Source organism: Crocodylus siamensis, chromosome 3 (genome assembly GCF_052110815.1).
Source record: "Crocodylus siamensis isolate JL-2025a chromosome 3, ASM5211081v1, whole genome shotgun sequence".
Lineage (NCBI taxonomy): Eukaryota > Metazoa > Chordata > Crocodylia > Crocodylidae > Crocodylus > Crocodylus siamensis.
In genome coordinates this window covers 218,070,470-218,086,155 of record NC_143397.1, presented here as the reverse complement: position 1 = coordinate 218,086,155, position 15,686 = coordinate 218,070,470, and the positions used below count along the sequence as shown (strand labels likewise).

Sequence of the window (15,686 nt, the reverse complement as noted above, 5' to 3'; positions counted from 1 at the left end):
TCATTTCTATTCTGCCTTAACAGCAGTCTTAAATGTAGTATTTCATGTCTTGAAAGTAAGTTAATCCCATGACTAAAATAAGCCACAAGTACAAACTTCTGTAAGAGGATGCACAGATATAATTGTATCAATATCAAACAATACTACATAAGGCTTATGTTGGTAATATTTATACCTGCACACTTCTGTAAATGTGGCTTGGCTCCCAGGATCTCTCGCAGGTCAAGTCCCCAAGTTTTGCAATATCTCATCTAACAAACTGCATCAATAACATCTACCTTCAAGTGTCTAATTCTGTGCCCAATTACTGCAGTTAAGGAAACACTTTCCTAAAAACCTAACGTTTTCATCTCAACTTAGGTTACCATTTTCCAAAACTCTTATTTGGAATAATTCCTTTGGTTTAGCTACTAAAATACTTTGAAGCAATATTAACTGGCAGGAAGACTTCTTTTTCTCAACTATAAAAAGGTTAGTTCTGTGGTTTCACCTCATTATCTTAGCCTCTAACTATTTTCAGCAATATTAGTTAGGGGTAGGTTGTTTTCCTTCCTATCCATGGGGCTATTTATATTTTTAAAAATCTGAACCAAACTTTTATCCCTGTTGAAATGCCACAGAAATCCAAGTTCATCCTGGACAGCAAAAGTTTCTAATGTAATTTTTAAAAGTTTGGGGCAAGTAAAAAAATTTCCTTCCTAAATTCTTCTACAATAAATTTTACAAGTTTAACTCCTGTAGTTTTTAAAGTGATTTTAAATTCTTTGTATTTGAGACACCTGTAAATGAAAAACTCAAACTTACTTAGTTGTGTTTAATCCAAATTTTACTTCAAGGAACTTCAACAAATGCTCATTTTCTTTATGGGGGACAAACATCTGAAAAAGCAATTTTGTGGAGAAAATTTAACAGTGCCTGGAACACTGCCGTCATGTCCTCTTTTTATTCTCTATCCTATTTTTTAATCTGAATGATCACACATTCCAAAATACAGTTAAAACAATCAATAACTCATATAACTTATTTATTATATTTCACAGGCTAGTCAAGCCTTATTTAAAGTAAATTTTGCTTAGTATACAAGCTTATATACCTCACTTCATTCAGGTACACGAACCATATGGCAAGTTAAGAGTTGCCAGCCAACTTCCAGAACACTAACCAAGAGCATGGCAAAGACTGGTTTGCTAGCTCAGTGCCCAGTTTTCAAAGGACCTGCCAGCTGACTTATCTAATCAGCCAGGCCCTGACCTAGCAAAACCACATTGGTCCCTTACCATTCAAATTCTTAATTCACTTTGTTCAATCCAGATAAATTCAGCTCATCCATTCCGCAAGATCAGCCAGCTTTTCTATGTGCCCAAGAGCATAAGACTTAGGTTTAATGTGGTAGAAAGACAGAATTTGAGTTCTCTCAAACTTCTCAACAAACATAATATTTCTGTGTTGGTTTTCAGGATTTGTTTCTTTCTTCTTCTTTTTAAGTTTTATGTTAAGTAGCACAATCAAACACAGTTTGGAGTCTGTTCAGGTTTGTCTACCTTGGTTCAGCAGTGGGTCTTGTAGAGAACCAACAGCATATTTTACCCTTCCAAGCTTGTTGACCCAATACACCCAAATCAGCATTCTTGTCAGCCGAGTCCCAATCCAGCTTCACAGGCAAACTTCCCACTTAAGAGTGCATTACCAGAGTTGTGTGTGTAGGGTGTGCTCAGACCTGTCCTCCCCAAGACCTATCTGATGTGGTATAGACAAGGTCCTAAAGAAGGGGTAAACAGAATACGGCCTGCCAAGCCATTCTATCCAGCCTGTGGGGCCCCTAAACTTTAGTAAATTAATATTTATTTGCTCCTGTCTGCCTGTTAATGACAGGAGCTGGCAGCAGGAAGCAGGAGCCTATCCCCACCCCCAGCCATTTCCCTGATATTTCTGCTCCTGTCCTGCTCCACTTGGCTCCTGGCTGCATCAGGGGACTGGGAACACAGGGACATGCCAGTGGGGGGGGGGGGGACAGGGACATGCCAGTGGGGGGGGAGGTACACATGCAAGCACATGTGCATAGGCAAGGGCAGAGTGCATGTGTGCTTGTAGTGCAAGTCCCACACGCACACCCCACAATACACATGCACCCACAGCCCCCCTCACACTGCCATACAGGCAGACCCCCACAACACCTCACACATCCCAGCCACCCTCCCGCCCACACAAACCCCATACCCCCACACCCACAGCCCCCCACAAAGCAATACCCACCCCCTCACATATATAAAAAAGAGTAAGACTTCATTTTAAGCTATTGTGCAGTCACCTCTATGTACAAACGCGTGTAAATCAAGACAAAAATATTTTCTGAAATCAAATTAATGAATGTTGTAGATGTTCACTTTTTAGAATATAATTTGGTATTTTTCTGGTTCTGAGATGGCAAAACCCCTTGCTGAAAGGAGTACTTCCAGGGACAAGGAGAGGGACTTCCGATGGCAAACGTCAGGGATTAGGTGGTGGGACTTCTGGTCACAAGATAACTACCAGGGAGCAGGGCACCTGTCAACAGGCAGGGCTACCCATGCGGCCCTTGACAACTTGCCAAGACTAGGTAAGTGGCCCTCCATCTGAAATAATTGCCTGCCCCTGTCCTAAAGAGTATCCAAAAAAATAATTTATTCACCAAAATAGAAGGCCAGGCCAAAACCCTGTCAACTCCTAGGCCTTTGAGACTCCCATCAAGGCATAGTTTCCCCTTCCGTGTTCTAGAAAGAGTGAAAATTACTGTCCACCTTGAAACTTGTCACTCATTGGTTGTTTGCTCATTTCCTAGGTTAAAATGTGTTTTAATGTTTGGCCCCATCTACATACGCCATCCAACTCAAAAGAGAAAATGATGTTGAACCAGGTTTAATAAACAATTAAAATATGATTTGCAATCCATGCCTATGAGAGAACAGACTGGGCTTCTGTCTCAACATAAAACCTGACCTTTCATTTGGTTTCAATAAAAATAGCTACCTGAGTTATTAGCAGCAAACAAATTGGAAGTTTTTCCCTATAAAATAATGGCTTCAATTTTAATTCTTCCATATGCCGTGAACTTAGTCCAATGCCAGAAGCACAAGATACATGTCACTTCAAAAGTTTTTTACTAAAATTACTTTGGCAAGATAATCACATCCCTCCATATATGATATGATCCAATTTAACAGCTCTTCCAATAGATAAATCTTACCTTTAATAAAAAATTCAGTGTCACTGTTATTGTAAATACTAAGTAAAAGTGCATTATTTTCAGGAGTCTTGAAATAAAGGTGCCCTTTTTCATATTCACCTGCAATTAAATTTAAAAATGAGTATTATTTGGAGTTCAGTTTAAGCAAAAAAATTACATCTCAGAATTACAGAAGGTTATTTTTGTTACCTCTAGGCATTTAGAGAGCATTAAAGCTGCTACAAGGCTTAGGAGTGGAGAAACTAATAATGCTGGATTTTCAAACTGCAAGAGATATCCCAAGAAGAGAGAAAACAGATAGATTTTGTATACCTCATGGACCTAATGGGAAAAAATAAAATAAAATTAGCTACAGTGACACCATATTTTCCAAAGCAGTGGAAAAGTTTGAGGAATACAAAACTTGTGACTTAATGTCTTCTACTTTAGAATTTCAGGACTTCAGCATTTTAAAATGTCTTCCTCCAGTAGTGTAGAGCCACTGCCCTTCTTGCTGTCAACCTAACAAGGAAAGGGGGATATGGCCAAAGCAAAGGGGGTGTAGCTGTATACCAAATCATGGCTTTACCTTCAGCCCCTTGAGGGCATTTGCATCCCTCAGGCTCTTTCCTCAGACTTAAGCCAGGAAAACAGAGGTCCAGGAGGAAAGGGATGTGAGGATGAACTTAAAAAGTCACAGTACTACATACATTACAGATAGATCCCAGGTTCTGGCCTTTTAAAATCCCAACCTTGTAGCAAGGTTTAATTCACATTTCAACAAAATTAGCTGTAACAAGTCATAAATACCTTCTCTGTCTGTACCAGAGTAAGGCTGTCCAGCAGGAAGAGGCACACAGCCTGGACAAACAGAAGATAGTGACTGTACTCCCACATCATCATGAAAGTGTATGTTGCAGCACTCACCAACAGGTAGCAAAAACTCTAGGGAAACAAAAAAACACCTTAATCATGCTGAATTTCTACCACTAAAAACTGAGAAACTATTAAAACATAATATCTATTCACTAGGAATGGAAATTACTTGTTTAAGGAACAAAAATACTTAATAAAATGTTAGCCAATACTTTCCCAGGAAGCAGTTTTATTTTCTATGTGTTTTAGTACTGCAGATGAAAATGAAGAGGTCTTAAAAATCATTGATACACAGTCATGTTTTAGTTAACCAAATTCTTCTTCCCTCATCCCCACCCCCCCAAATCTACCCCATGTTTGTTAATGAGAGAAAGTGCCATTATTAAGACAGTGATCAGATATGTCCAAAAAACTCCCTTGACAAAGGGACAGGAAGCAAGTCCACCATCATATTCCTGAGTACGATGAAAAGAGCCAAACTGTTCATGATGTTATGAAGAAAAAAAAATTGACAAGTCTCAAAAGTGAGTCAGTTGATGGCATCAGTACAAGACTCAAAACCTCCCCAATAGCATTAGAGGACAGAAGGATCTCTTTGCAGTGACACAAATGCTTCAGGTGGCTGCTTTGCTAAGAGCAAACAATTTTTACTTCTTTTTCTGCCTAGTAAGACAATGAGATGACAGAGATAACTTCTCTGGACCACATTTCTCCAAACTGCATTTTTTAAAGAAATTATATTTGATTTACCTCAGCAGAAGAATTTATGTTGTTTTTTAAATAGCCTGTAAGAGCTGCAACTTGACATGCAAAATATGGCAAAGCCCAATTTTCCCTTGAAGGAATAGAATAGTCAATTCTTGTTGTATCTGTCCTGAAACAAAGTACAGAAGAACAAAACTATTAAATGGTTTATGAAATAAAATCATTAAGGAAAACCTAAGTTACAGATGCCTTACTAGTAAGCCATTCCTTTTGTGACTGCTTAAATGCATTACGTTTCTTATCAGAAGCAAAAGCCATTTCATTACAAGTAATAGTTATAAGTTTAAAACAGCATCAAAATGGAGAGTCCCACAAAATTATCTGGACCTCTCACATGACTAAACTTTATAGGATTGAGCCCATAAGGGCTGCTTTTCACATTAAAATGAAATATGGTTTTTGACAGAAAGAACAGATTCTATTGCATAATATAATTTAGAAAAAGCACCCTCTCAAACTGCTCAAAGCTGCTTTATGCAAAAAGTATCAACACTCTAGAGTAGTGCTACTAAACCAAAACAGCAGAAAATTTATCCTATTTTGAAACTATTACTGACAAGATGAAGATTACTGATGGACGGAAAACACAGAGAAGGAAAGTAGAAGGATTTTTCCATATAAAGTGACCTGACAGCATTCAAACTACCTGAGCCAAAGGTAACATTTTCAAAAGTACCTAAATTATTTCAAAGCCCTAGCACAACTTTCAAAAGTGATTTGAGCATTTAGAGCCTTGTTTCTACTGATTTCTAACTAAACACATTCCAGTATGCTTAATCACTTTTATTCAGCTAATACTCCCTTATATCAGGTACTTTTGAAAATTAATTTTTGCTCCTGTTGACCCCCTCACAGTGGTCCAATTTGGAATTCTATCTACTTTAAGCCTTCACATTTCCAAAGTTACTTCATTTTGCTAGCTGTTGAGGAAAAAAAAGGACTATTCACTATTACCATTTTTTTGCACTGCTTCCAGCAAGCTGATTAACAGCTTTTTTACTTGCCAACCACAGTGATGAATTTACACCTTCCAAAGAAGGTGCTCCTCAACAGTTCAGCTTCAGATATACCAACACTACTTTGCACTTTCACAGTTCTTTTCTTCCAAGAATCTCCAAGTGATTAATAACCGCTAATAACTCTTAGATACACAGGAAGTCAGACACAGCAAATCAGAGACAAAAGCAGGAGCAGAACTCAAGATCAAAACCTAGTGTTGAGGGAATGAGCTCCCAGCTTTTATAACAGAAAACAAAGTAGAGGTGCACCTTCAGATCACGGGTTGGCACCCGATGGCCCAGGGAGCCATCTGATCCATCCCAGAGACATGGGGCATCAGTAGATGGGGGCTTCAGTGGCAGGTACTCTCTTCTTGCCACTGTGGGTCCTCTCCCACAGGCATCCCCCAAAACAAAGAGAAGCCGTAGCAGGATCTGAGACCTAGCACCCATCTATCTGCTCAGCTCTGACCTGAGTTCTTGGATCATTCGAGCCCACCATCTGAAAAAATTGCTGACTGCTATTAAACACTAACTGGATCAGAGATAAATAAGCCTTTCCCCACTTCTCCATCTTTTACATTTAATCATTACTGCTATATCATAGCCAGCTCTCCGCATGTGCTTCCATAGCATCTGATGAAGTGAGCTATGGCTCGAAAGCTTTATACATGTCTGATTCAGTTACTTTATGAGGTGTACCTCCACCTTGTGTTCTGCCTGACTTCAAACTAACATGGCTAATTACCTCTCAGCTTTTACAGTCATTTCTATTGGCAGGGGGAATTTTCATGTACGTGAAACACGTTAAATAAATTTGGATAGCAGGGTCATCAAGGTAAGAAGGGACTCTACTTTGCATATGAATGTGCAAATTCAAAAAAACAGCTTTTAGAAAACAAATACATTTATTCATTTTGTTTGAAGCAGGAAAACAAAAACTGTTGTGATACTGATTGCAGGCCAGAGAATGACAATTGTATTTTGCAACCTTGAAGGTTTTAAAATTTGTTTTCCTTCTCCATTGAAAAGGAAAAAAAGAAACATTTTAATATTTCTGTCCCAAAATAGAATTAGGTTAAACACACACCCTCCCTCCTAAAGTCCACTCTGCATCTCAGAAACCTTCTCATGAAAAGCTTCATCAAAATCCATACATCTCTGCATTTCAGCTTCAACAAAAGTGTACTCTAACAAAACAAGTTTCACTGAAAATGCACTGGCCAGTTCTAATAATATTGTTAGAATGCCTTATTGACAATCTAAATTATGTAGAAGATGTTTTTCTTACCTGTTAATAATGAACCATGCTACAGTCAGCATTCCTGCCAGCCAAGTCCCACTCATAACCCAACTGGTTATAAACAATGCAGTCACATAAATTCCCTGCAGTCCAAAAACTATACCAATGTAGAAATACACTGGTTCAATAACTTCCTGAAATTACAAATAAAAACGAAGAGACATAGCGGCACTGAGCTGAAACTGTAAATTACTACTATTTACTATGTATGTAGTGCTAACAGTGTGCTGGGTGCTTTATAAACCGGGAAGAAATGGTCCCTTGTCCTTTAAAGTTTATAATTTAAGTATACAATATGGAAATACTTTCTTTTTCTGATGGGAGGCAGTATAAATTAGCATCATCGAGTTGTGAATACAGGTTTTCCTTGTTTTATGTGGGTTCTGTATGTATGAATTCACTCATATGTAATGGCCCTTTTTATACCAAAAATTCATTATATGCAAGGTAAATTCACTCTTATGCAACTATGGAAGCCTGCAGTCGCTTTGTGTGGCGCATTGTAGGAGTGACACACACCAAAATATAGTCTCCTGTGTGGATCTGTGCTCCTCACTCATTGTCTGTAACACGTGTTTCTGTAGCTGCCACCCCCCTTTTTGATACTACCCTGTGCCTGTACGTACTGTCTGCTGTTGGGAAGTACCAAAATTGTCTTGTAAAAGCGGTAGAAATGGGTCTGGGGGTCAGTACAGTCAAGGTCTTGGAACATGTCCCTATTTGCTACATTGTAAAGTGGTTTCCCTTTATGACAATTCAAGTTATATGCACCGTTTTCCAGGAATGCATGTACAGCATAAAGCAAGGGAAACCTGCATCTGTTTTGACGAAGATTTTATTTTCTGGATATATAGTGATGTTTCACTAATTTTACATTTTTTGGTTTGATTATATCCTACTGCAGTGAGATTTATAATTTGTAGGTGAAAAAATAAGCTTAAGGAAAGATCTTGAAGAAGGTGGAGACATGGCAGATGAGACTGCAGAGTAGTTTCCAAGTGTAAGAGTAGAAAAAATACAAGTGGTAGAGCTTAAGGTAGGAGACACCATGGGCAGATCAGAGGAGAGTGAAAAGAGGCCAACACTTTTCTACACTTTAGAGTGTTGCAGTTTAACCCCAATGCTGTGCTCAGATCACATACACTCAGGTAAAAAAAAAATTTATTGCACATGGCATACAAAACCTGACATACACATTATAGTACAATACAAAGAAAGCAGGGCAAATGTACATACTTCACTACCAGATGCTTGATATAATACACTGGCAATCAACTCTGGATATAAGGTCATTTGCTGCACTGCATTAATAGTCTTCAGCGATACTGTTTTGTTGTTGTGCGTCAGATCATAAACACCTAAGGACCAAAAAAAAAAAAAATCCTCAAATTATTTATGCCACTTTAGAAATCATAATAACAACAGTGCTCTAAAAACAGGAGAGCAGGAAACCTGACTATTAAAGCAAGTAAGTAATGCACTTAAATTTAAAAAGTAATAAGAATGAACAGTGTTAGATGTAATTCCACGTGGTTTATTCCGAGGAAGACGGGATAAATTAATTTCTGGTTTTTTTAAACACAATCTGACTTTCAAATTAAAAGTCCATATCTAACTGGCAAAAGCTTCTTTCAGTTTTCTAAAAAAAAACAAACAGTACGATGATGAAATAGCAATGGCTAGCAATGATATAGAACTTCCTTCACTGGAAGTTCTTAAGAACAGGTTAGACTCGCATCAGCCAGGAATGGTCTAACTACATTTGATGTTTCATATGTATTAGTGACATTTCGTTTTGATCAAGAAAAAGTGTGGATTTTGGATTACCTCTTTTAGCCTGAAAATTGGGGATTTTTTTTTTAAATCAGAGATAACCAGGATCCCTGGTCATCTACCTCCCATGTCCTCAGAGCCCTAAGGTGGCCACTCTGGGATTCACTCCCAATTCCACTTCCCTGGGATCCTAGCAACTGTCCCATATGTGACCTCATCTTTTTTAAGGTGACTGCAAAAACACACCACAGGCAGTATTCTCTGAACCACCTTAGGAACTTAGCTTTGAGTACAGTGTACTCAAACACCCACCCCAAATGCTTATAAATACAAAACACTCCAACAGCTGGAAGTGAGTTGAAACCATGGGTCTTCACTCCACTTGGAAAGAGGAAAGCACCCAGTGGACCCTGAGAAAGAGCCATCAAAACCAGACTAAATGTAAATGAATCATGGTTCCCCTTCTCCATCGGTCAGGTTTCCCTGCAAAAAGATTCCTTCCAGAAATGTAAACTGTGCTGGAAATCACAAATAGCCAAGTGAGTACACCAGTGCACGATGCCCCCCCACACCCCGCCCCCCGGGTGGATAAAAAAAAACAACAACAACAAAAAAAAAATAAATTAAAAAAAATCAATATTTACTTTTATTTTAAAAATATGATTAAAAATATCTGATTAAGATGCTTTTAAAAAACCCCTATATAAAATAGTTTTAATTTAAGATATATTAAAATGCAAAGATATTATCATGGAATAGGGATTATAACTTCTAATTATATACTATTTGAGACAATATATTATGTAACTTTTTTACAGAAGTTTTATAAATAAGTCAACAACAGGCCATGGACTATATTAGAGGCCCAATCTTAGAGGGTTCCCAGAGGCTCCTCTATAGATTAGTAACGATTAGAGAAAACCACTCTACCCAGCTGGACTCAGTGCTCAGTGTAGAAGATCCTATTAAGCATTTCTGTGATGCTTAACTTCAGTTCTCAAGCTCTGGATTTGTGTCTCTTGAGATAACATCCTTATTGTCTCTCATCTCCATATACTGCAGTTAACAGACCTGATTAACTACCCATCAGCTTGTCTCTCTGCAAGTTTGTGCACAGAGAGTCAAGCCTTTACCTCTCTCTAAAAGTGCCAAGTTTCAAAAAGTTAAATGAATAAAGGATATCAAACAACAAAAATGCACTTTTTGTAGAAAACAGTGACTAATTCTAGGCTTCCTGACAAGTGATTTAAATCGTGATTTAAATCTATTTGAGATAACTCAAACCCACCCTGCTCCTCAACCAATTCCCTAGGTCTTGGCTATCTTTGAAGCAGATAGATGGGAATGAACCAAGGATAAGGTTTTACAGTACACAGCTGGAACTAGTGGTCTGTCCTAGCAGTTACTGAGTCCTTGATACTGCACTTTTAGAAGTCACAGAGAATATCTTTAGGTCATAGCTTGAGCAGGGCAGCATGCAGGTGCGAAGGTCTTCAAAAGTTTCACTTAGATAGCATGGATGCTCAAGGATAGCATCCCAGATTCTGATGCAAGCATTTCCATGGGGTCCATAGAGAGCTGCAGCACACATTTTCTGTACAGCAAAAGAATATAAGCTTTGGTGCAGAAAATTCTCGCAAGGATAGGTAATTGATAAGGCAGTTGCCAAAAAAAATAAAAAGCAGAGCATCCTTCAGTACCACAGGGTGATCCATGGCACACAACCAGCACTTGGGCAGTGACAAACTTCTCATTCCAGGGAAGGGTCAGAGGGCCACATTATACTCCAGTCCACCAGTGAAAGGTATGTGAAGCTCCTCAGGGGTACTCATGCAGCCATTATTGAAAGGTTGATCCTTTATCTTATAGGATCCTCTGTAACTTATTTGGTCCTGCAAAGAGGCAACATCTTGAGGCACGACAGTTTTCTGTAGCACTAAGACAGAACAGACAATGAAGATTCCAATAAAGACCTTGTATGTAGCCTGTCATTTGGCACTCAGGGCATGGAAGACTGCCATGTCAGTGTAAATAATGGAGGCCTGCAAAACTGGGGAACACCAGGGTGCAAGGACAAACCATGGCTTTTTTACACTAACCAGATTACAGGTAAAAGATCTACAGCAGCCCAAATGAAAGTCACCTTCCCCAAGCTGAGCTTGCAACCTGGGAATCACTCAAGGCAGCCACATCTGGCAGTCACAGGTGGACCAGGGTCCACGTGGAGAAACCTATGGCTTGGTGTACTCACCATCTTGGGAGCATTCAGTAAATAGAGGCCCTGAGAAGGAATGCCAACATTTTGGGAAAAGTTTTTCACCTGTCGCTAAGTTGTGCCAGTGTAACGAAGGCAGACTGTCCATTTATTGTCATTCTAGAATCAACTTCTATTGCCACCACTGCTCCCACAGGTGCTGCCACTGAGGGCCCAAAGACAAAAGGATACAAACTGAAGCTGCAGCTCATAGTAAGGAAGAAGAGATGCTAGCAGAAATGGTAGCATCTTCAGAAAGAAGACTTCTGGCTGCAGAAGGCTGGTATTTGCACATGGAATACCACAAGAATCAGTATGCTGATTTGATCAGGAGGAGGAGTATTTTCCAGGTCAAGCATGCCACTATGTTCCAGGCATGGTAGAATGTCAAAGCCACAACCTATGGACATGCGGATACAGAACCTCTGTGTAGAGATACACAACAGTCCCTCTCAAACACCCTCAACAGGTGCACCCATTTATGGAGAGTATTTAAGTCAAGTCCCCTTTTGCACCTTCCTCCCATGCTCAGGCCTATTCCCTCACAGCTATGGGTATACTGTCTACTAGCCCAGACATACCCCCACAAACCAGGCCTGTCCACCATTGACCTCTGGACCTCCATGCTATAGCCACAGCTGTCCACCAGGCCCCCCAAAAACTCTCCCTCCACCACAGAACAAGCCTTCATGTTCCGGACACATCTCCCTTTCCTTTCTGCCCTTGTCTTCACTCTCTCCTCCCACCCACCCCCCAGTCCAAACATTTTCCCCTGCTCAGTTGCACCAAAAGCAGGCCCCAACCCTTGGTGCTCGTGTAACGTACCAAGTCTCTCTCCTGAGACTTTTTCAGCTAGCCCTGCTAACCACCCTCACTAGCCTGCTACACTGTAAGACCCTAGAGCCCCTACTCCAGCACAGGAGGAAGTTCCAAACCAAATCATTCTTGGAGGACTCAGGAGACAGGGTGAGGAACAGCAGTCCTTGACTTTAGGGCCATGGGCACTTCACCTCATGGGAAAAGCAACATGGCATGGAACTCCATTCACTTCAATCCCTCTCTTCAACAAGACAGCATGACATCCCATCACACTACCCCTAAGGACTCCTGCCCCTACTGAGGTCCTCACTAAACCGGTGATAGCAGGGCTAGGTCACTTACAGGCCACTTTCAGGAAGCACATCTTCCTCTTCCTTTTATCCCAGTATCTCTGCACACCCCACCTCAGTTTGCAAAAGCACAAAGAGCACAGAAAACAGCAACTAAATACTTAAAAAGTGTTTTCCATTTCAAAATGAGTTGTCCTTTTGTATCTGACTGGGCTTTATAGTTGTGTCCTCCTCCCAAATGAGCCACAAGTCACTGGATGTAGTTCATGACAATGCCTTGATGGTTGGAGTGTTCAAGAGGCTCAGTCTCTAGGACCTCATATCAGCTGACAACCCTCTTGGTTTCCATTACCCAGACCTCTGGAAAGACCCTGCCCCTGGCTTAGCAGATGTTGTGCAGGATGCAAGTCCAATTATCCAAAGCGGGTACCACATGCTAGTGTCCAGATGCACACCCAATGCCCACTACCCTGCCTTGAGCTGTCCAAAGGCATACTCAATGGTTAATCAGCAGCTACTCAGACAATAGTTGAAAAATTCTTTCCAAAGATCCAAGTTTCTAGCTCAGAGATTCATGAGTCATAGGAGAAGCAGGTATCCAAGCTGGAAATGGTACATAGTCACCCCCTCCAGCTATATGATGGGCACACCAGGGGAAAATGCTTCCCCATCACCAGGGGCATCATGCTTGAGTTCTTAAAGACCCAGGCATCATGGACTTTGACCAAACATCCTGTAGCTATGTTGGTAAACTACCCCCAGTTGTCTGCAATGCCTTGCAGCAAGATGCAGAAGTACCCCTTGCAGTTAATCTACTCCAAGTACCAGTGCACTGGGAAATTGCCTGCTATTAATTAGCCCCCACACAAGTTAAAAAGCCCACCCAAGCAAATCTATCTAGGATTTCCTTTAGGCTTATGAGGCAGAGGAAGCATGGCTCTTGTACCTTCTGAACAGTGTGTCATATTACCTGTAAAGCCAATGCAGCTATGGACTTGCTTGCATCAAAGTGGCTGGTGACCAGCTGGCAGTAGTGTCATAAGTGAGGGGGAATGACCACAGCAACAGCCCTGGACACTGCCTTTGGGAGGTAGGAGAAAGGAGCTGCTCCCCAACAGCACAACAGCCAGCTCTGCCCCATACAAAGCTGACAAGGGTATGGAGCTGCTCTGTTATGCTTCTGTAAAACTGGAGACTATCAGAGATTGCTAGCTTCCGAGCAGCAGTTGCCAGCCACTTCTCCACATTCTTGGGCACCCTTGTATTGGTGACCTGCCCCTAGAGCAATAGACTCAGCTCTGTGCAGACCAAGGAAGGTGGCCTTGCTCATCCTGCAGTTCTGCTGCCACTGCTTTACCTACAATGTGCTCAGGACTATCTGCTTCCATCAATCAACACTTGTTGCTTCTGGGCCCAGAAGCAACAATATACAATCTGAAAAGACAGAGAAGGCTGTCCTCCATGGACTCATTTATTCCTTCTCTGGCATGTAGCTCTTTTACACAGCCCAACTCAAGGAGGAACCTTTCAAGTACCAAGATAATGGAGCTTTGAGTTTCCATTCTGTGACACACCAGATGGCAGACATAATGGAAGAAGGCTATCAGTATGATCAGGAGGCCAAAGACTGCAGATTAAGAAGGTGGAATACATCCATTCTGTTTCCACAGGGAAGGCAATGCACATGAAACTGACTAGCCCAGCAATGGCAGGAAGCACCAAGCAGAAGTCTGGGTGGCAAAATACTTATTAGGCTTTATTGTTGCCACCCAGCTGTATTCCGAAGCCTTCAGGGATTGTGGTTAAGAGGCACGCTAGAATACCTGCTCATCAGCCTCCTAGTTGTGGAAAAGAACAAGAGCATCAGGTCCAGCACATTATGAAGTGTATTAACTGGGAGAGGCCTGTGTATTTCTATAGTCCTAAAGCAGCCCAATTCAGGGATGCTTCAAATTAGGACAAAATTTAAAGCACTTCAAATGAATTTTTACCCATACAGTTCAATGTCAAAATAAGATTCATCAATCAAGGCTACACATGTATTAAGAGTAGTTCAAGGGTATCCAGGGTGGGCAGGCATGTTTTAGAGGAGGTCTGAAAATGTTAGATTAGCACTTGACTCTTAGTTTAAAAACTCCTGCAGAGTGAAAAGGTTGGTTTTATACTCCTATATAGGTCTTAGAGAAACTCTCTAAAAAGGGAAATGTGACTTTGTAAGCTTAAAAAAAGACAAAGATGTTTGTCATACCTCTTTCAAAGGATGGAGCCTTTAGCAAGTCTTTATAAAAAGAGTAATAAATGGCGCTGTCACCCTGAAAAGTAATTTCTCGTTCAAGTTCCTAGAAGAAAATTAAATAATTTAATATATATCAAATTGCTAACAACTTGTTCTTATTAAGAAAAGAAAAACATTTTCAGGTGTGCAGTACACAAAAACAACCTATGGATGAAACTCCACTAGCCATCTTCAAAGCATTCTACAAAGAATTAATGTTTATAGCATTATTGCCATAAATATATTGCTTCCTATAATTTACAGACCTCGTAACTGAGCCTGAGAAGTGAAGCATTTTGCCTGAGGCCACACAGTAAGTCAAGGCAAGAACCACAAATCATTTAGATGCCTAAATCTAAAGTTGTAAACTTTAAAATGCCCACTCAACTGCTGCCTATCCCTGAAGGTTCATAACATCCCTGTATACTTCAGTTTTCACCAGTGAAGTTTCCGAGGCTCTTTAAGATCCACTTACAGACATGCCCAAAACATCTGTTCTGACAGTGCTGAAGCCCCCTTCTGGATCCACATATTTGACATTTCTCCATCTCTCAGACATCTTTTTAACAGATTAAACTTTTCACACAAACAGCTACAGAAAGGTAGAGCTTGAACTTTAAAAAAACCCAAAAAACTCAGCAGGTAAGGCACTCCCTCAGGACCTGAGTGATACCTGTTTTCTTCCCTCAGCCTGAGGAGGGACTGAAATCAACACCTTCCACTTCCCTGCAGAATGCCCTAAAGACCACAGTAGAAATAATCTGGAGGAGAGAGTATCCGTCCTACCTTGAATAATTAGATCTTTATTGGAACAGAGAAAAAAAAGAGAGAGAATGACTTTGTAACCTAAGAGTACTCAACTAACCATTTTGGTGCCAAACTGTTTAATGGATTTAGCCCTGGAAGGCCAAGCTCAACACAGCTCTGTCCTCCTAATTGCACCACTACAGCTGCTTCAGCAGCTTCCAGACATTTCTAGTGTCATGCCCAAGGCTGCTACTTAGGGGAAGACATGGACTTAGCCATGGAATGCTCATATTCAGTTATTTTGACATACTGGCAAAAATTCTTTTGAGCAACACAAATGACACACATTGAAAAACCACAGTGTCTGTATCTGTATGTTAGCAA

At 40.5% G+C, this 15,686-nt stretch overlaps 1 protein-coding gene across 4 annotated transcripts in view; it reads right to left on the bottom strand.

Annotated features, from left to right (window-relative positions):
* Positions 1 to 15,686, bottom strand: part of DPY19L4 (dpy-19 like 4) — a 151,932-nt gene that overhangs the window by 49,623 nt on the left and 86,623 nt on the right. For 3 of the 4 annotated variants that reach the window (XM_090040358.1, XM_090040361.1, XM_090040359.1), the window contains 8 exons: positions 14,529 to 14,619; positions 8,381 to 8,502; positions 7,133 to 7,278; positions 4,829 to 4,952; positions 4,013 to 4,147; positions 3,413 to 3,544; positions 3,224 to 3,322; positions 805 to 878 (listed from right to left, as the gene is read on the bottom strand). In XM_090040358.1, coding sequence (XP_089896484.1) covers positions 805 to 878; positions 3,224 to 3,322; positions 3,413 to 3,544; positions 4,013 to 4,147; positions 4,829 to 4,952; positions 7,133 to 7,278; positions 8,381 to 8,502; positions 14,529 to 14,619 — 923 coding nt within the window. The remainder of the gene's footprint in view (positions 1 to 804; positions 879 to 3,223; positions 3,323 to 3,412; positions 3,545 to 4,012; positions 4,148 to 4,828; positions 4,953 to 7,132; positions 7,279 to 8,380; positions 8,503 to 14,528; positions 14,620 to 15,686) is intronic. The other variant, XM_090040362.1, reaches the window with a different exon arrangement.